Source organism: Henckelia pumila, chromosome 1, assembly GCF_033568475.1.
Source record: "Henckelia pumila isolate YLH828 chromosome 1, ASM3356847v2, whole genome shotgun sequence".
NCBI classification, from domain to species: domain Eukaryota; kingdom Viridiplantae; phylum Streptophyta; class Magnoliopsida; order Lamiales; family Gesneriaceae; genus Henckelia; species Henckelia pumila.
In genome coordinates this window covers 81,285,991-81,310,425 of record NC_133120.1, presented here as the reverse complement: position 1 = coordinate 81,310,425, position 24,435 = coordinate 81,285,991, and the positions used below count along the sequence as shown (strand labels likewise).

The 24,435-nt window shown below is 36.2% G+C and overlaps 2 protein-coding genes across 2 annotated transcripts; one reads left to right on the top strand and one right to left on the bottom strand.

The window, feature by feature from the left end:
* The first annotated feature begins 14,378 nt into the window (after positions 1 to 14,378).
* Positions 14,379 to 17,558, top strand: LOC140880977 (auxin transporter-like protein 3). Its single transcript, XM_073285903.1, has 8 exons — positions 14,379 to 14,740; positions 14,828 to 15,013; positions 15,253 to 15,365; positions 15,517 to 15,700; positions 15,799 to 15,896; positions 16,011 to 16,218; positions 16,316 to 16,573; positions 17,091 to 17,558. Exons 1-8 carry the CDS (start codon positions 14,579 to 14,581, stop codon positions 17,283 to 17,285), a joined length of 1,404 nt encoding a protein of 467 aa, XP_073142004.1. The 5' UTR covers positions 14,379 to 14,578; the 3' UTR covers positions 17,286 to 17,558.
* Positions 17,559 to 21,561: 4,003 nt separating this feature from the next.
* On the bottom strand, positions 21,562 to 24,435 carry LOC140875748 (flavonol synthase/flavanone 3-hydroxylase-like). Its single transcript, XM_073279533.1, has 3 exons — positions 23,912 to 24,435; positions 22,560 to 22,887; positions 21,562 to 21,942 (listed from the first exon to the last, which is right to left on the bottom strand). Exons 1-3 carry the CDS (start codon positions 24,376 to 24,378, stop codon positions 21,733 to 21,735), a joined length of 1,005 nt encoding a protein of 334 aa, XP_073135634.1. The 5' UTR covers positions 24,379 to 24,435; the 3' UTR covers positions 21,562 to 21,732.

The window sequence follows — 24,435 nt, the reverse complement described above, 5'->3', positions numbered from 1 at the left end:
TCCAGAAAGCCAAAAACCAGCCAAAATGGAGTCCTAACGAAGGAGAACGAATCCCTGCAAGTCGCCCCGTCCTCAGCTCACGTGCAAACGCGAGCAGTCCCAGCGTTTTGCTTTGTGCCGACGACTCAGACCACCAAAGGCCACGAAACCACCTCTCAATCTTAGCCAACATCTAAAGCTTTCAAACCCAACAAACCTCACCCAAAATGGTATCCTAAGGAAGGAGAACGAACCTCTTTTCCACAGAAGCCTAAACCTGTGCAAACCATGCACCAGAAGTGATTGCTTCGACTTTGACCCATCCAGCCCCTTTCCAACCACATCACTCGACCATGAGGACCCTAAGACACCCCTTGACCCTCAGCTAACTGCCCTGGACCGAACCTTGATGGATAAAACATGAGCATGAACAAGAAATCACCAAAAGCATGCATCAAACCACAATATTTGCATAAATTCGAACCAAGCAATAATAAATCCTTAAGAAAGATTGCATGCATGATATATAGCTTATATGGTGGCCAAAGAAAAGTTTTAGACATGCCTTGAATTTATTTGACGAGAGTTGATGCATTTACGGGTCTCCGGGATGATGAACGGACCAAAAACCTTCAAAACTAGAGCTTGATCGGCTATGGGGCTTGAAGTTTTCTGCTGAAAGGCGTGGGATGGGGGGTGAGAGTGATGAGTGTCGGCTGATGGGGTTTGGGAATAGATTAGGGAGTGATTTAGGTTTAAATTATTAGTAGATAATTGAATAATAATAGATATTACTCAATAGAAAGATATTATACATTAAACAAAATATTTTAAACTCTCAAATAATAATAACAATCTGATAAAATATCTCAAATCTCGAAATATTAATATAGAGGATTTTTAAAAATTAATAAAAGTCCATAAAATAACTTATTTTGGCTAAAAATCAACCCTTAAATAAATATATAGCTAAATACTAAAATTTTCTTGACAAAATATCTTAAAATATTATTTTAAGGCTCATAAAACTCATAAAATATTTTTGGCTAAGAATATCTCGTCCGTCCAAGGTCCCGTCTACGCGAACAAAACAATTAATTCCTTAAAAATCTAAAAATACCATACTTGCGGGTTAAATGCTAAAATACATTTAAATCATGCATATATTTCACATAATATCACATAAATACATTTAACCCCAAATATAAATTTTAAATAATTATTTTCCTTAATTATGCATGCAAATTTACGTATTAAAATTTTCGGGTGTTACAATTCTCCCCCCCTTAAATTGAATTTCGTCCTCGAAATTAAAGTGCTTACTCGAATAACTCCGGGTAGCGAGTCCTCATGTCTGCCTCGGTCTCCCAAGTGGCTTCCTCCTCGAAATGATTTTGCCGTTGGACTTTGACCATCGGTATGACCCGCGTCCTCAATCTCCGCTCCTCTCTGGCTAAGATCCGAACAGGCCTCTCCTCAAATGCTAGATCTGGTGCTAACTGCAAAGGCTCGTAATCCAACACATGCGTCGGATTAGAGATGTATCTCCGAAGCATGGATACATGGAATACGTTGTGCACTGCTGCAAGCCCTGGCGGTAGTGCTAAACGGTATGCCAAAGTGCCAACTCTCTCCAAGATCTCAAATGGCCCAATATATCTCGGATTCAACTTGCCTCTGCGACCAAATCTCATCACCCCTTTCATAGGTGATACTTTCAAAAACACATGATCACCTACTACAAACCCAAGATCTCATCGTCGAGTATCAGCATAACTCTTCTGACGACTCTGAGCTGTCCTCATACGATCCCGTATCTGTGTCACAATATCGGCAGTCTGCTGTACAATCTCGGGGCCAAGTAAAATCCTCTCGCCAACCTCATCCCAATGCACTGGCGATCTACATCTCCTCCCGTAGAGAGCTGCATAAGGAGCCATACCTATAGACGACTGAAAACTGTTGTTATAGGTAAACTCCACTAATGGCAGTCTAGTCTCCCAAGAGCCCTGAAAATCAATGACACAAGCTCTCAGTAGATCCTCAAGAATCTGGATCACCCTCTCCGACTGACCATCTGTCTGGGGATGGAACGCTGTACTGAATAATAGCCGAGTCCCCAAAGCTGTGTGCAAACTCTTCCAGAATGCAGACGTAAATCTCGGATCTCTGTCCGATACTATCGACACTGGTATGCCATGCAGTCTAACAATCTCCTTGATGTAAAGCTCTGCATACTGCGTCAATGAGTAAGTAGTCCTCACCGGCAAGAAATGAGCTGACTTGGTGAGTCTATCCACGATCACCCAAATAGCTGTACATCCTCTAGTACTCCTCGGAAGGCCAACTACAAAGTCCATCGTGATGTTCTCCCACTTCCACTCCGGAATGGGTAGAGGCTTAAGTAACCCTGCAGGACGCTGATGCTCTGCCTTGACCTGCTGACAAGTCAAGCACTCTGATACAAATCGATCAATATCTCTCTTCATGCCGGGCCACCAATACAATGACTGCAAATCTCTATACATCTTCGTACTTCCGGGGTGAATGGAATACGGAGATGTATGAGCCTCTGTCAAGATCTCAATCCTCAACTGATCAACGTTCGGTACCCACATACGACCACGGTACTGAACGATACCATCAACAACTGTATAGAGAAGCCCGCCCTTGGCTTCATCTCTCTGCCTCAATCGCTGCAACTCCTCATCTGCAGGCTGTCCAACTCGGATACGATTCCGAAGATTCGGCTGTACCACTAACACTGTCAAACTCGGTGCCTGACCGCTCGAGGACAACTCCAGCTCGAATCTCTGAATCTCCTCCTGAAGTGGCAACTGAACTATCACACAAGATACCACTGAAGTCTTCCGACTCAACGCATCAGCCACTACATTAGCCTTACCCGGATGGTAGCTAATGTCACAGTCATAATCCTTAACTAATTCCAACCATCGGTGCTGTCTCATGTTCAACTCCTTCTATGTGAAGAAGTACTTGAGACTCTTGTGGTCTGTGAAAATCTTGCACTTCTCACCATACAGATAGTGCCTCCAGATTTTCAAAGCAAAAATCACTGCTGCTAGCTTCAAGTCATGCGTCAGATAGTTCTGCTCATGAATCTTCAACTGTCTCGACGCATAGGCAATGACTCGGTCACTCTGCATCAATATGGCGCCCAACGCTAGCTTAGACACGTCCGTGTAAACCACTAACTCCTCATGTGAAATAGGCATCGCCAACACTGGCGCAAATGTGAATGCTTCCTTAAGTCGATCGAAGCTCCTCTGACAGTCTGAACTCCATATAAACTTTGCATTTTTCATGGTCAAGGAAGTCAAGGGTACTGCAATATAAGAAAAACCCTTGATGAACTTCCGGTAGTAGCCTGCTAAACCCAAGAAACTGCGAATCTCTGAAGCATTCTTTGGAATTCCCCAATCCTGCACTGCCTGCACTTTCGTCTGATCCACCGCTATCCCATCTTTCGAAATTATATGGCCAAGAAATGCCACCTGCTCTAGCCAAAACTCGCACTTACTGAATTTCGCATACAGTCGATGCTCTCTCAAAGTCTGCAATGCTGTCTGCAAGTGCTATCTATGCTCCTCAATGCTCCTCGAGTAGATCAAGATATCATCAATAAAGACTATGATAAACTGATCTAAGTACGGCTGAAATACGCGGTTCATGAGATCCATGAAGACCGCTGGAGCATTGGTCAATCCAAACGGCATTACTAAGAACTCGTAATGCCCATAGCGTGTCCGAAATGCAGTCTTGGACACATCTGCATCTCTGACCCTCAACTGATGATAGCTAGATCACAGATCGATCTTAGAGAAAACCGAAGCTTCCTGCAACTGATCGAACAAATCCTCAATCCTCGGCAGTGGATACTTGTTCTTCACAGTGACCCTGTTGAGCTCTCGGTAATCGATACAAAGTCTCATGCTACCATCCTTTTTCTTCACAAACAACACTGGAGCTCCCCAAGGAGAAAAGCTAGGACGAATAAAGCCCTTCTCCAACAACTCTTGAATCTGCTCCTTCAACTCTTTCATCTCAGTAGGAGCAAGTCGATACAGTGCCTTAGAGATAGGCACAGTACCTGGTATCAGATCAATACTGAACTCCACCTCTCTAGCTGGTGGGACTCCCGAAACGTCCTCCGGAAAGACCTCTGAAAAGTCACAAACCACCTCTATATCTGACAATGATCTGCTAGGTGGTTCTGATGAAGTGACTACACTGGCGAGAAACCCCTGGCAACCACGTCTCAATAACTTCCTCGCACGTGTATAAGAGATAACAGGCGAGATCTCACTATTCGGAGATGCATAGAAAACAAACTGGTCGCCTACCACTGGTTTCACTGCCACTGTCCTCTGCCGAAAATCAATCACTGCTCTGTTGACTGACAACCAATCGATACCCAAAATCAGATCGAATCCAGTCAATGGTAAAACCACAAAATCTGCTCTGATAGTATGTCCCTGTAACTCCATCTTCATATCTCTGCAGATGCTAGTGGTAGTAAGAATCTGACAGACGGCATAGTGACATCATAACCTGTAACAGCAACCTCAGGCTTGATGCCTACCCGCCCGATAAACTCTAGGGAGATGAACGAATGCGTGACTCCTAAATCTAGCAACGCAAACGTGGAATTTCCTCCCACTAGAATTCTCCCTGCACGCAGAAAATCCCAACAATCGCATACTAAACTTACTTTTCTCCCAATACAAGTTACAAAATATTTCTCTTAATTAAACACGAATAAAATGAACATCCTACTCTAACCAAACAAACAGATAATTCATGCAATTTAAAATCATGAAGTAAATTCCCAAAAATTTCTTAAAAGAAGAAGTTTAGGAAATACCGGTGATTAAGGAGGTATCTGGGTCTGCCTCCTCAGCCTGCATGACGAACACCTGCCCAGTGGTGTTCTTCCTCTTCGGGCAGTTATATGAAACATGCTCTGGCTCTTTGCAAACATAGCATACATTGGACCCCACTAGACACTTCCCGGTGTGCGGCTTCTGACACTGCGGGCAGATCGGAACTCCTCCAGTATTAGGGGCCCCGCCCCTCTGCTGCCGCTGTGGCTGACGCCCCTGAGGCCTCTGCTGTTGTCCCTGCTGATTCGGGCCCTTAGACGGCCCAGTATACGGCTTCTTCGCAGGAGACTGCGAAGTCGCCCTCTGATACCCTGGCTGAAACTGCCTCTTACTCTGCTGCTCTCGCTGCATCTCTCGCCTCCCTTCCTCAGAACGTAATGCTCTGCTGACTGCCGCCTCATAAGTAGTGACATTCAACATGCGAACGTCATGCTTGATGTCAGCCCGCAAACCATCCACAAATTGCCTCAGCTTATCCGGCGCACTGTCAGCAATAAGAGGCACGAAACGACACCCTCTCTCGAATTGGGAGATGTAATCCACCACAGACTTGTCTCCCTGGCGGAGACTCATAAACTCCCGGATCATGCGACTGCGCACATCCTCAGTGAAATACTTGGCATAGAACATGCGTCTGAACTCTATCCAAGTCAATGTAGGTAGATTCACACCTCGAACCGCACCTTCCCACCAAGACGCTGCATCATCTCTCATCATATACACTGCACACTTCACCCTGTCAGCATCAGTGATCCCCATGTAGTCAAATATGGACTCTAGTGATCGAATCCACCCCTCAGCAATGAGTGGATCAGTGGTGCCGACAAACTCCTTAGGTCCCTTCTTCTGGAACCGCTCGGCAACATCCTCATCATGTGTGAGTCTAGGACGTGCCGCTTGCTGCTCCAACAGAGCAGTAATCCCAGCCATCATGTTAGCATTGGCCTGCTCCAATGCTGAAAGCGGATTCTGCGGAGGTGGAGGTCCCCCTCGCCTATTCATTTGTCTCGAAGGCATTCTGCACAACCACATATTTTCTTTACGTAAATCGCAATGCATAACTTAAGGGTTCTAAAACTTTTCTAACATGAAAATCTTAAATCATTACATGTGCTCCTTATAATTCATAAGAAAACATTTAAAACTTACAGACCGATAGTAGGATTTCTGAGCTTCACGTGGCAGTAGGACACCCTCCAAGGACCGCGCTCTGATACCAAATGAAACGCCTACTACTAATAAATGCGGAATTTTTTTTTAAAAAAAATAATACTACTATACATACATGCCCATACATATATGTATATAAAATAACATACTTTTTCTTAAATAACCTGAAAAATATTAAATAAATAAATCCTTAAAAATGTTTCATGCATCAATTTAAAATAATAAACAATGCTGCTGAAAAATTTCATATGCGGAAATAATAATAAAATAAAACATGTTTCAAAATTCAACATAATAAACTAAATAGCTGCGACGGTCACGGGGTCCACTGCTCCGTGAGCTCATAAGTCCTCACCACCGGTAGGAGCTACATAAACGTCATCATGCTCACCTGCACCATATAAGCGTAGTGAGCCTAGGGGCTCAACATGTCTAATCCTTTATAACAAGGTTAAAAATAATGCATCATATAATTACTAATACATATACATGTACATGAGCATGCATGGAAATAATTTCATCACATAATAAAACTGTTGAATCATAAACTGAATCATAACCATAATCATAAAAATATTATTTCTTCATCATATATAACATAATTGAGCAATGCTTTTGAAACCTGAAGATGGTCCTATCCATAAGTGTGACGCTCATGTGTCGACTGATCAGTCTCCTGAACCAACGTACGATGGCGGTGATAAATCACCTCCTATGGTAGTAAACTACCGAATCATATAGTGGATAACCACCCCTATGGTAGTAAAACTACCGAATCATATGGTGAAAAACCACCCATATGTCACACATACTTCAATTTCCACCAAAATATTTTATTGCTCATCATTTACATAATTATATACATAAGAAATTTTATGAATGCATGCACTGAAAATATGTCCGTAATATATATTTAATTAATTTTTCATAATATACTTAAAATAGACTTCATGCATAAAAATAATTAAATATATATTCCGGACTTATTTATTTTTCATGGGTTGGTCCAGACTGCTGATCACTCACTCTAAGCCCATTAAACTTAAATAAAATCCAATAATCATATCTTAGCCCAAATAACTTGATTAACTTAATTGGGCCTAAATAAAAATATTTAAGCTCATTAATTTAATTAAACCCAATAAAATTCTAGACTGGCCCAAAAATCCACTGACTGGCCCAAAAATATTTATGGGCTTCCAATAAAATTATTTGGAGGCCCAAATAATTTTCTAACTAATTATTAAAGCCCAAAATACACTTAAACTATTAAATGCTTAAAATTAAAATACTCGAGCCCGGCCCACCTAACCCGGACCCGAACCACCTGACCCGACCCACTACACCCCAGAACAGACCCGACCCAGATCCGACCCGGAACCCCTCCTGGACCCTAAACCCATAGCTCCCCCTTCCCAGCTCTCCTCAGCCGTGAGCAGCAGGATTTGTGGCCTGCTGCCGGCCAGCTCTGACCATCTACCGGCCAGAGCTCTACCATCTACACATAGAAGACTTCAAGACGTTTCCAGAAAGCCAAAAACCAGCCAAAACGGAGTCCTAACGAAGGAGAACGAATCCCTGCAAGTCGCCCCATCCTCAGCTCACGCGCAGACGCGAGCAGTCCCAGCGTTTTGCTATGTGCCGACGACTCAGACCACCAAAGGCCACGAAACCACCTCTCAATCTTAGCCAACATCTAAAGCTTTCAAACCCAACAAACCTCACCCAAAATAGTGTCCTAAGGAAGGAGAACGAACCTCTTTTCCACAGAAGCCTAAACCTGCGCAAACGATGCACCAGAAGTGATTGCTTCGACTTTGACCCATCCAGCCCCTTTCCAACCATATCACTCGACCATGAGGACCCTAAGACACCCCTTGACCCTCAGCTAACTGCCCTGGACCGAACCTTGATGGATAAAACATGAGCATGAACAAGAAATCACCAAAAGCATGCATCAAACCACAATATCTTGCATAAATTCGAACCAAGCAATAATAAATCCTTAATAAAGATGTCATGCATGATATATAGCTTATATGGTGGCCAAATAAAAGTTTTAGACATGCCTTGAATTTATTTGACGAGAGTTGATGCGTTTACGGGTCTCCGGGACGACGAACGGACCAAAAACCTTCAAAACTAGAGCTTGATCGGCTATGGGGCTTGAAGTTTTCTGCTGAAAGGCGTGGGATGGGGGGTAAGAGTGATGAGTGTCGGCTGATGGGGTTTGGGAATAGATTAGGGAGTGATTTAGGTTTAAATTATTGGTAGATAATTGAATAATAATAGATATTACTCAATAGAAAGATATTATACCTTAAACAAAATATTTTAAACTATCAAATAATAATAACAATCTGATAAAATATCTCAAATCTCGAAATATTAATATAGAGGATTTTTAAAAATTAATAAAAGTCCATAAAATGACTTATTTTGGCTAAAAATCAACCCTTAAATAAATATATAGCTAAATACTAAAATTTTCTTGACAAAATATCTTAAAATATTATTTTAAGGCTAATAAAACTCATAAAATATTTTTGGCTAAGAATTTTGGTATCTCGTCCGCCCACGGTCTCGTCTACGCGATCAAAACAATTAATTCCTTAAAAATCTAAAAATACCATACTTGCGGGTTAAATGCTAAAATACATTTAAATCATGCATATATTTAACATAAATACATTTAACCCCAAATATAAATTTTAAATAATTATTTTTCTTAATTATGCATGCAAATTTACGTATTAAAATTTTTGGGTGTTACAGTTTGTTATAGATGTGGCACTCCAGAACATTGGTCACATATTTGTCGAACCCCTGAGCACCTATGTAAACTCTATAAAGAATCGACAAAAAGGAAAGGAAAAGAGACCAATTTTGTTGAAAATAGTGACCATTTAATTGGTTCAACTAGTTTCAATGCTGCAGATTTTTTGAATGATTTCGAAGACATTGATTAAAGATTGGTGGAACTAGATTTGTATTTTTCATGCATTCTTGTATTATAAAGCATGTTATATTTTGCATTTGTATTGAACTTAATTTTTCTTTATTGCATTTTTGTGAAGTTTGATATGAAAAATGCTATGAGCAAACATGAAAATAATATCATGGAAATTTGCATACCGGATAGTGGTACAACGCACACTATTCTGCGAGATGAAAGATATTTCTTGGAAATAAAACCAACAAAAACAATGGTGAATACAATATCAGGTCCTGTAGACTTGATTGAAGGTTGTGGTAAAGCACAATTTTTGTTACCAAATGGTACAAAATTTCTGATAAATAATGCTTTATATTCACCACAATCGAAAAGAAATTTGTTGAGTTTTAATGAAATATATTCTCATAGATATGATACTGAGACGATAACTGATGGAAATCAGAAATATATGTGTCTTACCACATATAAATCAGAAAAGAAATATGTGGTTGAAAAATTATCAATGCTCCATACTGGATTGCATTATACACATATAAGGCCAATCGAATCAAATATGGTGGTTAATAGTTCTTCAATATTAATCAATTGACATGATCGATTGGGACATCCTGGTTCAATAATGATGCGAAGAATTATTGAAAATACGCATGGTCATCCATTGAAAGACCAGAAGATCTTTCAAAATAATAAGTTTCAATGTAAATCATGTTCTCTTGGAAAACTTATTATAAGATCATCGCCAGCTAAAATCCAAACAGAATCACCCATATTTCTTGAACGTATTCAGGGTGATATTTGTGGGCCAATTCATCCACCATGTGGACCATTTCGATATTTTATGGTATTGATCGATGCCTCCAGCAGATGGTCATATGTATTCTTATTGTCAACTCGGAATGTGGCATTTGCAAAACTAATGGCCCAAATAATAAAATTGGGGAATCAATTTCCCGATTATACAATCAAGAAAATAAGACTTGATAATGTTGGAGAATTTACTTCCCAAACTTTCAATGACTATTGTATGTAAATGGGAATTACTGTTGAACATCCTGTTGCTCATGTTCATACACAGAATGGATTAGCTGAATCATTGATTAAACGTCTACAACTGATTGCTAGACCAATGATTATGAGAACAAAACTCCCTATTTCTATATGGGGACATGCAATTTTACATGCTGCGGCATTAATTCGCATCAGACCAAGTGCATATCATAAATTCTCTCAATTGCAGCTTGCATTTGGTAAAGAACCAAATATTTCTCATCTGAGAATTTTTGGATGTATGGTGTATGTGCCTATTGCACCACCTCAACGATCAAAAATGGGTCCTCAAAGAAAAATCGGTATTTATATCGGTTATGATAGCCCATCAATCATTCGATATCTTGAGCCTCAGACAGGCGATGTGTTTATAGCACGTTTTGCTGATTGTCATTTTAATGAAGAAATATTTTCAATATTAGGGGGAAAAAAGAAACACATCGAAAAAGAAATCACATGGTATGTACCATCATTTTTACATTTGGATCCAAGGACCAAACAATGTGAGAAAGATGTACAGCAAATTGTGCACTTGCAAAGAATTGCAAATCAAATGCCAGATGCATTTGCAGACACAAAAGGGGTAACAAAATCATATTTACATGCTGTAAATGCCCCTGCTCGAATTGAAATTCCAAAGAAACAAATTGAAGACACTCATGATGTCATAAAACGCTTGAAGCGTGGAAGGCCAATCGGTTCCAAGGATAAAAATCCTCGGAAAAGAAAAGACATAGAGAAACACGATGATCATAAAATAGAAAATAGTGTTCCAGAAGAAATACCTGATGATGAAAATGTTCTGTCAGAACCACAAACTGACGAGAATCGTGAAATCTCTATCAATTATATTAATACTGGAAAAATATGGAACCGAAAAGATATAGAAGATATTGATGAGATATTTTCTTATAATGTGGCATATGACATCATAAATGAAAACGAGGATCATGAACCAAAAACCTTTGGTGAATGTAAAACTCATCATGATTGGGCAAAATGGAAAGATGCCATCCAGGTTGAATTGGATTCGCTGAATAAACGTAATGTTTTTGGACCTATAGTCCTCACACCTGAAGGTGTAAAACCTGTTGGATACAAATGGGTTTTTATTCGAAAGCAAAATGAGAAAAGTGAAATAGTCAGATATAAAGCTAGACTTGTTGCACAAGGTTTTTCTCAAAGGTCTGGAATTGATTATGAATAAACGTATTCTCCTGTTATGGATGCAATTACGTTTTGATATTTAATTATTTGGCAGTGTCTGAAAATTTGGAAATGTGTCTGATGGATGTTGTTACGGCTTACTTATATGGATCACTTGATAGTGATATATACATGAAAATACCTGAAGGATTTAAGATGCCTGAGGCACAAAGTTCAAAACCCAGAGAATTTTATTCTGTAAAATTGCAAAGATCATTATATGGGTTGAAACAATCCGGCCGAATGTGGTATAATCGGCTAAGTGAGCACTTGATGAAAAAGGGATATGTAAATGATCCAATATGCCCTTGTGTTTTCATCAAGAAAACAACATCCGGATGTGTAATTATTGCTGTATGTGTTGATGATTTAAACATCATTGGAACGAATAAAGAAATTCAAGAGGTTATGATGTACTTGAAGGAAGAATTCGAAATGAAGGATCTTGAAAAAACCAAATATTGTCTGGGTTTGCAAATAGAACAAAAAGAATGTGGAATTTTTGTTCACCAGGCAAATTATACAGAAAAGATCCTTAAACGTTTTAATATGGATAAATCAAATCCATTAAGTACACCAATGGTTGTAAGATCATTAAACATAGAAAAGGATCCATTCCGTCCATGTGAAGATGATGAAGTTATTCTTGGTCCAGAAGTACCATATCTAAGTGTCATTGGTGCCCTTATGTATCTTGCAAATTGCACTAGACCAGATATATCTTTTACTGTAAATTTATTGGCAAGATTCAGTTCATATCCAACAAAGAGGCACTGGAACGGAATTAAACATATATTCCGTTATCTACGAGGAACGACAGATTTGGGACTTTTGTACTCAAAAGACACCAATCAAAGTATCATTGGTTATGCCGATGCTGGATATTTATCTGATCCACATAATGCACGTTCCCAAACCGGATATGTATTTACTCGTGGAGGCACCGCAATTTCTTGGCGTTCACAGAAACAAACACTCGTAACAACTTCATCAAATCACACTGAGATTATTGCACTACATGAAGCAAGCCGTGAATGTGTTTGACTAAAATCAATGACACAATATATCCAAACTTCTTGTGTATTATCAGTAGACAAGAAGCCTGTGACGTTGTATGAAGACAATGCAGCATGTATTGCTCAAATGAAAGAATGATACATCAAAAGTGACAGAACAAAACATATCCCCTCAAAATTCTTTGCCTACACTCAAGAGCTTGAGAAGAATAAAGATATTGATATCTGTTACATTCAATCAAGTGAGAACTCATCAGATCTCTTCACAAAGGCACTTCCCACGACGATATTCAGAAAGAATATATACAACATTGGGATGCGCAATCTACGGAATATGTGAAAAATCACTCATGTTAACATGAGGAGGAGTTTACGTGGCTGCACTCTTTTTTTCTTACTATGATTTTTATCCCACTGGGTTTTTTCTAGTAAGGTTTTTAACGAGGCAGTATAAAACACGTAATGAAGACAGTCATCATATCACGATCATCATCACAAGGGGGAGTGTTGAAAAATATATTATTATTATGTTGAATATTGAATATTGAATGTTGAATGTTGAATATTGAGTTGTAAAATGTGAAAAATTAGTGTGTGATGATGTAGATGATGATGTTTTAATTTTTGGACTAATCTCAAATGTGGATCTATAAATAGGTCTTTATTTGTGATGAAAAATACAATTGAGTTGAAGAAAAATTTTATAAAGTGTAAAGTTTGATATATTTTGAGTTTTGGAGTTTTTACTTTTTACCATAAATTTTTACTTTTTCACAACAAAGATATATTTTTAACATAATAATTTAAGGGGCAGTTGCCCCCTTGCCCGTTTTTTCAAATTTTTGTATATAAAATTTTGAAAAAATTTGGATTAATTTGGTATTAGCCCGGGTAGCTCAATTCAAAATATTGAAGGATTCGAGAGCTTAAAATTTTATCCCGGATAAACCAGAAATCCTGGCTCCACCATTGCCTCTTGCCCCTATATAAAGCCGCCCCTGCCCATACAGATAGCATCTCATTTACCGAGTTTCACATGGCTTGTTCCATGCACGGGAATCCAAAATCTATCGCCGCTAGATAAATTGATAGGAACGAGTCATTGGCTTTTGTTGCAAATATCCACATGTACGAGTAGATATACAAATTTGCTATATACATAGCTTAAAACAATCTTTTTATGCTCTTTTTTTTTTTCTTTTTTTTTCTTTTATTTTTTAAAAATAATAACATAACTCTCATGTTCGGCTCGGGATCGGAGGGTGTTAGAATAATAAAGTTTATTTAAAACTTCGTACCGAAAGCACCGATTTTTAACAAAAAAAAAACAATGAACAAAAGAATAGTTTCCCCCCACCTTTTTCCCAATGAAAGGCCGAAAGAAAGTGATTGTAAAAAAAGAAAAAGGTAATGTGTAAATTACTTCAGGATAGGTATCTCTTTTGGGAATCCAGTTGGCACACGTGTGGCATTAATGATGTTTAGCACTTACCCTATCCCCTATATAATCATACTCTCCATATTCAGTTAATTTTTAATCCAATCAATTTTTGCTCTCCAAATTTAAAAAAAATATTAGAAATTGACTTCATTTTTTTTTCTTCCTTTTTTCGTTTATTTTTATAATAATACTTTATTACTTTGTGCTGCGTGTATTCACGACTGTCCACGCATTTAATTTGGGCTCGAAAGTGTTTCTGGTGGGCCACCCCGCTCGTGCGTCCATGCGAGATCAGGCCCACACCCTAAAAAAAAAGCCTCAAGTGTTAGATTAGAAATGTATAATCTTGATTAGTGTAAGCTTAAATTTATGCGCATTGTGCAAGCTACTTGTAATCTTGATTAGAGTAAAGCTTAAACTGGCAGAATTATGTCCCGATTCAATAATGGCATGATGCACCAAATTTATTTATTTTTTAAAATTGTAAACCTGAAATCGAGTTTTGTAATTTGCAATTTTATGTGAATTTTTTGGTATTTCAAAATATTGTACACCAAACGTACGTTGTAATAATACTTATTCTTAGAACGTTTCATACTATATAATATAGTAAATGCATCGACCGTGCACGTAACACACTACACTTCCAAGTTTACCTTATATTTTCATTTCAAAAACTTTTGTCGAAAAAAAGAAATAATATTTCCATCCTATTATAATAAGGAAGATATACACAAAAATAAGGAGCGAAAGTAGGCTAAGACGCAACAATATATATCACACAAAGAAGTAGAGAAAAGAGAGAAACACTTGACTCATTATCTACCAAATCACACGAAGCGACCATAGTTGAGCAGCAATGGCTTCGGAGAAAGTGGAGACTGTAGTAGCCGGAAACTACGTGGAAATGGATAAGGAAGAAGAAGAAACCAAATCCAGCGGTTCCAAGAGCAAGTTATCGAAACTGTTTTGGCATGGTGGTTCAATTTATGATGCATGGTTCAGCTGCGCTTCGAATCAGGCACATTTTTAAGCTAGTTTTCGTGGCAGATTTATTACTTATATATGCTTTATTTTCCATGATATATAATTTACTAATTATTTACAGGTTGCACAAGTGCTGCTGACGTTGCCTTATTCATTTTCTCAACTTGGGATGGCGTCTGGGATTATCTTCCAACTCTTTTATGGTTTAATGGGAAGCTGGACTGCTTACCTTATCAGTGTTCTCTATGTAGAATACAGAACTAGGAAGGAGAGGGAGAAGGTTGATTTTAGAAACCATGTAATTCAGGTATGTATTCTATTAATCAAGTACTTGACTCATCATGGCTAGCTAGCTATATATATATATATAATCATATAAATTTTTTATAATTTTGACCTTTCAGCTTCTTCTTTTTTTCGACTTTTTTCTTGATCTGAGTTGGGTTTTTGTTATTTTTTTCTACTCGACAAATTTTCTTGTCTGAATTTCATTAGCATCTTGAATTAGATGTGAATAATATTGGATGCATGGTTATATATCTGCAGTGGTTTGAAGTTCTGGATGGGTTACTTGGAAAGCATTGGAGAAACATAGGCCTCTTTTTCAACTGCACTTTTCTTCTATTTGGATCTGTCATTCAGCTCATAGCATGTGCAAGGTAATTATACATATATAGTTTTTTTTTTCTGAAAAATTCATGCATGAAGGATATCATTATCTCATGGACCCGAGTAGCCTAGTGTTTCTTCTATTTTATTTGTTATAATAATTCATAATTTTCTCAACTTTATGTATGTTTGGATTTGCAGTAACATCTATTACATAAATGACAATCTTGATAAGAGAACTTGGACGTACGTGTTTGGAGCATGCTGTGCCACCACTGTTTTCATCCCTTCTTTCCACAACTACAGAATTTGGTCATTTTTAGGCCTAATTATGACAACTTACACAGCCTGGTACCTCACCATAGCTTCCCTCCTCCATGGACAGGTGAAAATTAATGGTGTATATATCTTCCTAATCAATCAATATTTGTAAATCAGATGACTCTATATATAATTATGAATAATATTTGGTGAATGAATTAGGTTGAGGGAGTGCAGCACTCGGGACCTGCCAAAATGGTTCTCTACTTCACTGGGGCTACAAATATTCTTTACACATTTGGGGGCCATGCTGTGACAGTGTAATTAATTAAGTTCCCTACCAAGTTAATCCATTTATCGATGATGGCGTAAAGATTGAACTAATTTGTAACTTATTGCATGTTGTTTGTTTGGAAAATATATATATAATATAGGGAAATAATGCATGCAATGTGGAAGCCACAGAGGTTCAAGCTAGTATACTTGATTGCAACAATCTACGTGTTGACATTAACCCTGCCATCAGCCAGTGCTGTTTACTGGGCTTTCGGAGATTTGCTCCTCAACCGATCCAACGCCTTGGCTTTGCTACCGAAAACCCGATTTCGAGACACGGCTGTGATCCTTATGCTCATTCATCAGGTACGTACGTGATATCTATCTATATATATATATATATACTATATGCTCGATCGTATCATATATATTGAATGAAATTGAATTTTGGTGGTGCATGCAGTTTATTACGTTTGGATTCGCTTGCACCCCTCTGTACTTCGTGTGGGAGAAGTTGGTGGGAGTACACGAAACGAAAAGCTTGTTGAAACGTGCCATAACGAGATTACCGGTGGTTATTCCGATATGGTTTCTGGCCATTATATTTCCATTCTTCGGACCAATTAACTCCACCGTTGGATCTTTGCTTGTTAGCTTCACCGTCTACATAATTCCTGCCTTGGCTCACATGATCACTTTTGCTTCTGCTTCTGCCAGAGAGGTATCTATCTATCTATCTGATCTATATATATCTTTAGAGAAAATACTTACTTTTTCTATAAATTAAATTAATTAATTCCTAGCCAGTTGAATCATGCAATTCTTCATTAATAATTAGCTTTATCACCAGTTTGAGATTCGAGTAATGTTACATGTATATTGAGTGCAGGGATAATTATGTAATTTTAAGTGCAATGTGTAACTCAACGTGTAGCTCTTTGTGTATACATGTAGCATTACCCGAGTCGCAAACTGGCCCGGTGAGATTAATGTTAATTGTTAGGCAGATAATGAAATAGACAACGCATGCCCTTTCCTCCACCCCCCACAAAACAAAAAAAGTCGAGGAAAAGATAAAAAGAGATTAGTTTGTTAATTAAAAACACTTTCAAGAAACATTTTTTTACGATACTTATTCAAGATCTAATTATAATAATCTCGTCCTAAAAAACAATATGTTTAATTATATCTCGTCTTGGTGCGGCCTTTGATTTTATTATTATTGTTTATTTTGACAGAATGCAGTGGAGAGACCTCCAAAACTTGTTGGAGGGTGGGTTGGCACGTATTCGGTGAACATATTTGTGGTGGCATGGGTTTTTATTATAGGATTTGGATTTGGAGGTTGGGCGAGCATAGTGAATTTTGTGCATCAGATTGATACTTTTGGACTCTTCACCAAGTGTTATCAATGTCCTAAGCATAAAGCTTGATTGTTGGTTCATTAGATTTATAAGTATAATATGTAATATGATATCAAGATCAATTATTAATTAATGATATTAGAACATATATACATATGGGATTAAAAGTGTGTAAAAGGCTGTCATTTGTAACATCTTTAATTATTCCTCCTAATTACTCTTTCGTAATGATTTCCTTTAACATGCATGCATGTGTTTTCTTTTATGTGGTGGGTGTGTTAAGACTTAAGAGGTCAAGATCTGTAATTCCCTATGTTTTTGTGGGATTATAATATTTAATGTTTTATTAATTAATTAGCCGATATTTCTGGAATATTATTTGCGTTTATATTTATATCCATGGTGCTTTCTTACAATATTGTTTATTATAATTAGTATTTCGTTTCAAGTAATATCGACTATATATGCATTCTACAAAGAAAATAAAAGGTGTTATTCTCTCCTTCTCAATTTTTTTTTATTTATCTCAAATATATAGATATATACCACATATATTTAACAATATTTTAACTATTCTTTTACTAATATACTCTATTTAATTTGAATCTTGTAGTTAAATAACTATTAGAAATATAACAAATTAATTATATAAAGGGTAAAATTAGAAAGTTATTTTGTTAATTGATATTTTTAATGAATTTCTTAATATGCATGCAAAAAAAACATGTATATATAATTAGAATGAAACAATGTCTATATTTACAATAAAAATTAATATTTTTTAATTGGTGATCCAAATAAGAGATTTGTCTCATGAAATTGACATGTGAGACCATCTCACATGAGCTTTGTGTCAGAATCGAACTTGGAGTTTTTTAGTTGTATTATAATATTTCATCTTGGCTTCATGATGTTGTAACTCGTGACTCAAACATTTGATTTCTATGGATGGTTTTAATTCATATATATATAAATTAATAATATTGATTGCTAAAATTATAAGTATAACAATAACATATATAGGTAATGTTTGGTAGAGCTTCTAGGAAGCGATTTTCAGTTTAAAATTTTGTTAAAAAAAAATTGAGAATCGCTTTCTAAAAGTTCTACCGAACATTGTTATAATATAACATTATAATTTCTTTTAGTCTAGTAAACTCAGGCGTGCACATAATTTTCAATGTTTTTATTCTACTGTATATTGTATAATTCTAAAATAATTGTATTGCGGAGAAGCGGTGTTTGGGTAAGAAAATTAATACGTCTTGAGAAATCAAATGTGGTTATTTTATGGGGTTCTTGCAATTGATATATCGTATGGATATAAAATTCATGAAAAAAAAAATACAAATGAAGCCCATTACTTTCAACCAATCATAAAATAACACGTTGCTCACAGAATAGTATCACGTGGATAGCACGTACAAAACCGAGAAAGGGGTCTTGCAACAACTGATTTTTTTTAAATAAAAATTTTGAAAAAATATCTTTTTATCTTTGAAAAAAAAAAAAATCTTTTGAGTAGGGACTGCCAAAATGTTTAGAAGTTAGAACCCACGTGTGATGTCGAGTCAATGCGACATGGATTCTTTCCTAATTTCTCAAATCTTGTTAGGCTATTTCTCCGATGGGATCTGTCCCATTGACATGCTGCTAACATCACCTTTTTAACAAGATAAAAATATATACAGACATGATCATTATTAAAGTGGAATCAAATAATTTAAGCACCATTAAGAAGGAACCCAAGATAAATAATTGACAATAATGCGAATTCACAAATGATTTTATCAAAATAAAATTTGGATTAAATCTTCAAATCAGCTAAACTTGTGGTCGATATTCATATAATATTCTTTTAGATAATCGTATTGACATTTGGACGGAGGAATTTGATAAAGAACCGCTATAAAACGATATATATTGACGATATAATTTGTATAATTCGTTTTGTAGATTGAATAATTAATATGTATATACTAAGCACAAATAGATAAGTACCGAAAGTTGTTTAAAATTGGTTATCGTTAATTAAGTATCATAGATATATTAAACAACTTCATTTACATCGATCAGACACACGACAAATTGAGAAGTACTTAGATTTGAATCTAATACTTTTCTCTAGTACTCTCCTTAGGTAAAGAGTGAATCTTATTGCAAGAAGAATATTTATTTTTCTCCTAATAATCCCTTGGATTTTATCATCTCTCTTAAGAAAAAAAAAAATAAGGAAATTAATATTTTCCCAAAAAAAAATTAATGGAATTTGTATATAAATATATTAAAAAAACCATGACATCAAAAGAAAGAATTCAATCAATCCAATCAAAGTTTATATATAATAAGTGAAATAATTCATAATCACTTATATTTAGAAGTTGCAAACATTATCTTAGTATTGACTTCACCTCAACACTAGAGATACTCGCATTAATGGTGTTAGAAATAATCCATAATCACTTATTTTTAGAGGTTGCATGAAAATACTACCTTAATATTGACTTCACCTCAACACTACAGATGCTCGCATTGGTGTTAGAAATAATCAATAATCACTTATTTTTAGAGGTTGCAAACACTATCTTAATATTGACTTCATCTCAACACTACATATGCTCGCATTGGTGTTAGAAATAATCCATAATCACTTATTTTTAGAGGTTGCAAACACTCCTTAATATTGACTTCACCTCAACACTACATATGCTCGCATTGGTGTTAGAAATAATCCATAATCACTTATTTTTAGAGGTTGCAAACACTATATTAATATTGACATAACCTCAACGGATCATCACACCGTGTTTATCGCTAAATAAAGAAATGAAAATGACACACACACACACGAGTCCCTATCCAACTTTTGGCATGGCATAACAAGAACAAACAAGCTAATCCATTGAACTTGGTTATCATAAATATTTAGCCAAATTCCTAAAAGCCATCCGTGTCTTGGATTCACACACATTGTAAGCATATGATGCAGAGAACCAAAATCTTTGATCATCAATTCAGGTCTGCAGCACTCTGTGTGAGGATAAGGCACATGGCATCGGGCCCTATTTCTGGCCCTCCCCACGTCTTTTTAATCTTCTTTTTTTTTTTTACACTTTTCAACACATCAAAACTCCAACTCACTCATCTTTCATGTGATTTCCGACTGCCCAACATGTCCCTTTATTTTTTCGTGGTGTGGAGGGACAATGGAATCGATCGGGACATATTTCTGCCAGTTTTATTCCGAGAAAATTGTAATTTTAGTCTTATAATTAAGTTGATGTGTTTTAGATTGTGACGATGTTTTGGTTGAGAGTCCTTTGAACATAGGTGGATTGAGTTAGAAAATTCTCAGCCCATCCAAATGACAAATCCGTGAGACAAGATAGGTTATGATTGATCGATCTGGCCAACACATTTTGATGGAAAACTACACAAACTATTTCATGCTCGAATTAACAGAAATATTTTTTTTTTTAGAAAAGAATTAGAAGATCTTGATTTGGTATTTTATAAGTAAAATTACAAGTAGTAGGTGGAATGAGTGATGTATATCCAACACAACACCATATCTAATCATCAACAACCAAGAAAGTTTCTCTTCCTATTATTAATTACAAGTTCCAAGCATGTCTTGTCCTTTTATCTATGGTGGCAGCTGTTGCTTGAAAGGGGTTCTATGAGTATGTTATATATATATATATATTAAATAAATAATTTTGACAACAAATTTATTAATATTCTTATTTTATGAATATTTTCTGTTAGATAATTGGTAAATGCAAAAAAATATATATATATAAATAGTCATGCAAAAAATAAATTAATAACTGGAGAGATTGTTTAAAAGGACAAATAAGGCTCGAGAAAATATAAAGAGTTTTCATACAAATTATCTGTTGTTGGTATGATTAGTTTGTTCAACATCGGTTGGTTAAATAACTTGAGAGTTTAATATATAGACAATGACAAATCTCCCCTCTTGAGCTAGCTTTTGAGGTGAGTTAGGTTCAAGTCTCATTTCTTAACATGGTATCAAAGCGTTCCACCATTATGTGTTGGACGGCTCATAGTTGGCCTCACTCGTCCCATAATTGGGCCACCCATTAATTTCTCCACGTACCTCCCCTCTTGAGCTAGCTTTTGAGATGAGTTAAGTCCAAGTTTTATTTCTTAACATCTATTACTATTTATTAAATCTAAGCACCTTATAAAAACTGTGGTGACATGATCTGTTTTTTATTTTTTTTCCAAAATTCCCCCTAACTAACCCATGTTCTTTGTTTTGGATCCTCAAATCTCTCTCTTGAATATATAATATTCTTTAAACTCTTCTTGATTCTCATAATATTAATTTCATATAACAAATTGAACAAGTAAATAAAATTACAAAATATATTTCAAATCATACAAATAATTTAATCTCCACGTCACGTGCGTTTTGCTAGTTTTAATTAAGAATCACAAGATAATAATGAAACTACATTATCTTATTGAAGAGTAGTATTCAACTGGATCACTGAGGAATCTTGTTAAGCTTGCAGTAAACGTAGTCTTTGTATTTCTTGGGCTTATATTTTGGTGGGCCATCTTCTGAAAGCTTCACGATAGGCCCAACTTCGAAATCTGCAGGCGGCTCTATAAAAACAGGCCAAGACATCCGGGTTTGGTCCTTGTTCACAGTGGATCTGTGGAGCACAGCCTTGTAATTTCCATTGCTTAATATCTGCCCATTCAAATTTACAAATATACATTATTGAGGTAGATGCCAAGGTGTCCAATGAGTGCATTCTAAATACTTGATATGTTTTAATTTTATAACTTATTATTTTTCTGACATGGATTAAAAAAATTATTGAAAACGTAATTTACGTATGTACACATTTTCTATTTTGTCCTTATTTCATTTATTAAAAAAATAGTTGCATAATTTTCAAGACTAGGTTAATAAAGATATATTTGTAAAACAATAGAAAATGTATTGCCAAATATGGTACAAGTCTAGATATTTGAGACAAAATAAAAAGAGAGCATCATTTATATAAGCAAGACTGATGTAGTATTTGTTTTATCAAATTCCCAACCAAGAGAACAACTTCTAACCATTGATATCAGCATGTGTTCAAATTACTTCACTCATTTAAGCTTGTGTGTGTTTCCACACATATTAAACAAAGTTTTTGAAAATGTAAGAAAGATAATACTAAACATGAAAACTGAAGTATATATTTGTCACATAAAAAAATGAAATGCAACCTAAAAATAAATGAGACGGACACGGACGGAGTATATCACTTTGGGCAAAAGGTCCACTAAAAAACCCGAAAACATATGCACACATACCTCAATTTGGTCCCCAATATGTACAATGAGAGCGTTAGGGATGTAGTTGACATCGTGCCAATGCCCATCTCTGAAGACCTGTAGCCCTTGCACTTCATTAGGCACAAGAATGGTGATAGCGCTCATGTCGGTGTGCGCCACCACGCCCAAGGCCAGGTCCGGCCTCGGGCACGGCGGGTAGAAATTTATTTTCATTAAAAAAATGGCGTCGTCCCCGCCTATGCCGGCCTTCAGTTCATGCCCTTCCAACCCCAAGCCTAGTGATAGCCACTTTAACAACTTGTCTGTTACCTCCCGCAGTTTCTCTCCATACTCCTCGTTCGCTTCTCTGTCACAAAAGAAATTCACATTAATTTGTAACACCGATATATATATATATATATCAACACACTCAACAATTATATATGATGGACATAGAAGCTGACACAGTTGATGAACAACATAGCAAAACTATATATATAATAATATATCGGTTACAAGTATGTACGTTATGATATAAGTACAATTAATTAATTTAGATTTAGATATATAATTGAGAATTTGAAGTCCGATCAATTAATTAATTTGGATATATACATTTGGAGTACTTATCCGAATCAATTGATCGGACTTCAAGTTCTCAATTATACATCCAAATCAATTAATTGGACTTCATATCATAACACACATATTTATAATCAATATATTATTTTAAATATAAAATATAACGTATTGTGACACACTATATGTTTATTTTTTTTAAAAAAAAAGAATGGATTATATTTTAAAATAAATTGAAATGGTAAAGAAAAAAATAATAAAATATAAAAAAATACTATTATTTTTTAAAATCATATAATTAGTTCAGATGGAAGTTATTTTATATATATATAAATTCAAAATTAAATAATAACATTACGTAGTTAGTTTGGAAAAAAATGAACTTTTTGTTTTATCAACTACAGCAAACAAACCCTATATGTTTTTTTTATATTATTTAAATTAAATTTCGGTGTTGATTCTAGATGGTGTTAGATACGTGAACTTTGAAGAAAGCATTTAAGACATGCAGTTTGAAAGACAGTTTCATCAGAAATTAATTAAAATTTCGAATAAACTAGAATTTCTCATATTAATTTAGAATTTTCCATTTTCTTTTTGTCGAAATTGATGTAAGTAATCGCTGTTGGTGACAAAATATGCACAAATACGGATCGGAGATTTTATTTATTTGTTACAACTCTGCTAAATTATTAAAACAGGTTTCAAATATCATATATTTCTTATAAGCAGATCGAGGATTCATAAATTTTTTGTACAATTTGGAAGAAGGAAAATATAAAATATGATTTTTAAAACATATTATTACGTACCTATACTCGGGGGGATTTTTGGGCCAAAACATAAAGTTGATCTCCGACGGAGGCCAAATCTTATGAAACAAGTGATCCACCCATCCCTTCTTCCCCTCCACCTCCTTCTGCAAACTAGTCCCGTACCCTTCCATCCCAGATTCCGCAGTCTTGGCCACCAGCTCCTTCTCCTCTTTCGGAAGCTCGAAGAATTCCCGGCCAACCCTCTGCAGCCTGGCCACAGCTTCATCCGGGATTCCATGATTCACCACTTGGAATATCCCCCATTCTTTGCTGCCTCCAGCCACGAGTTTTATCAGCTTTTCTTCGTCTTTGTCGGAAACATCGATGACCGGGACCTGCAGAACCACCCCCTGCACGGTGGTGGACGCCGGCTGCTCGTTTTCCGACCGGATGAACTCCGGCGGAATCATGTCCATGTGCTTGGACAGTAGTGAAGCTATGGATTGCACTCTCTCTGTCTCCATATTTTCGGTCGGTGTATATTTTTTGATTCACGCACTTCTTGTTCCCCGTTTCACATG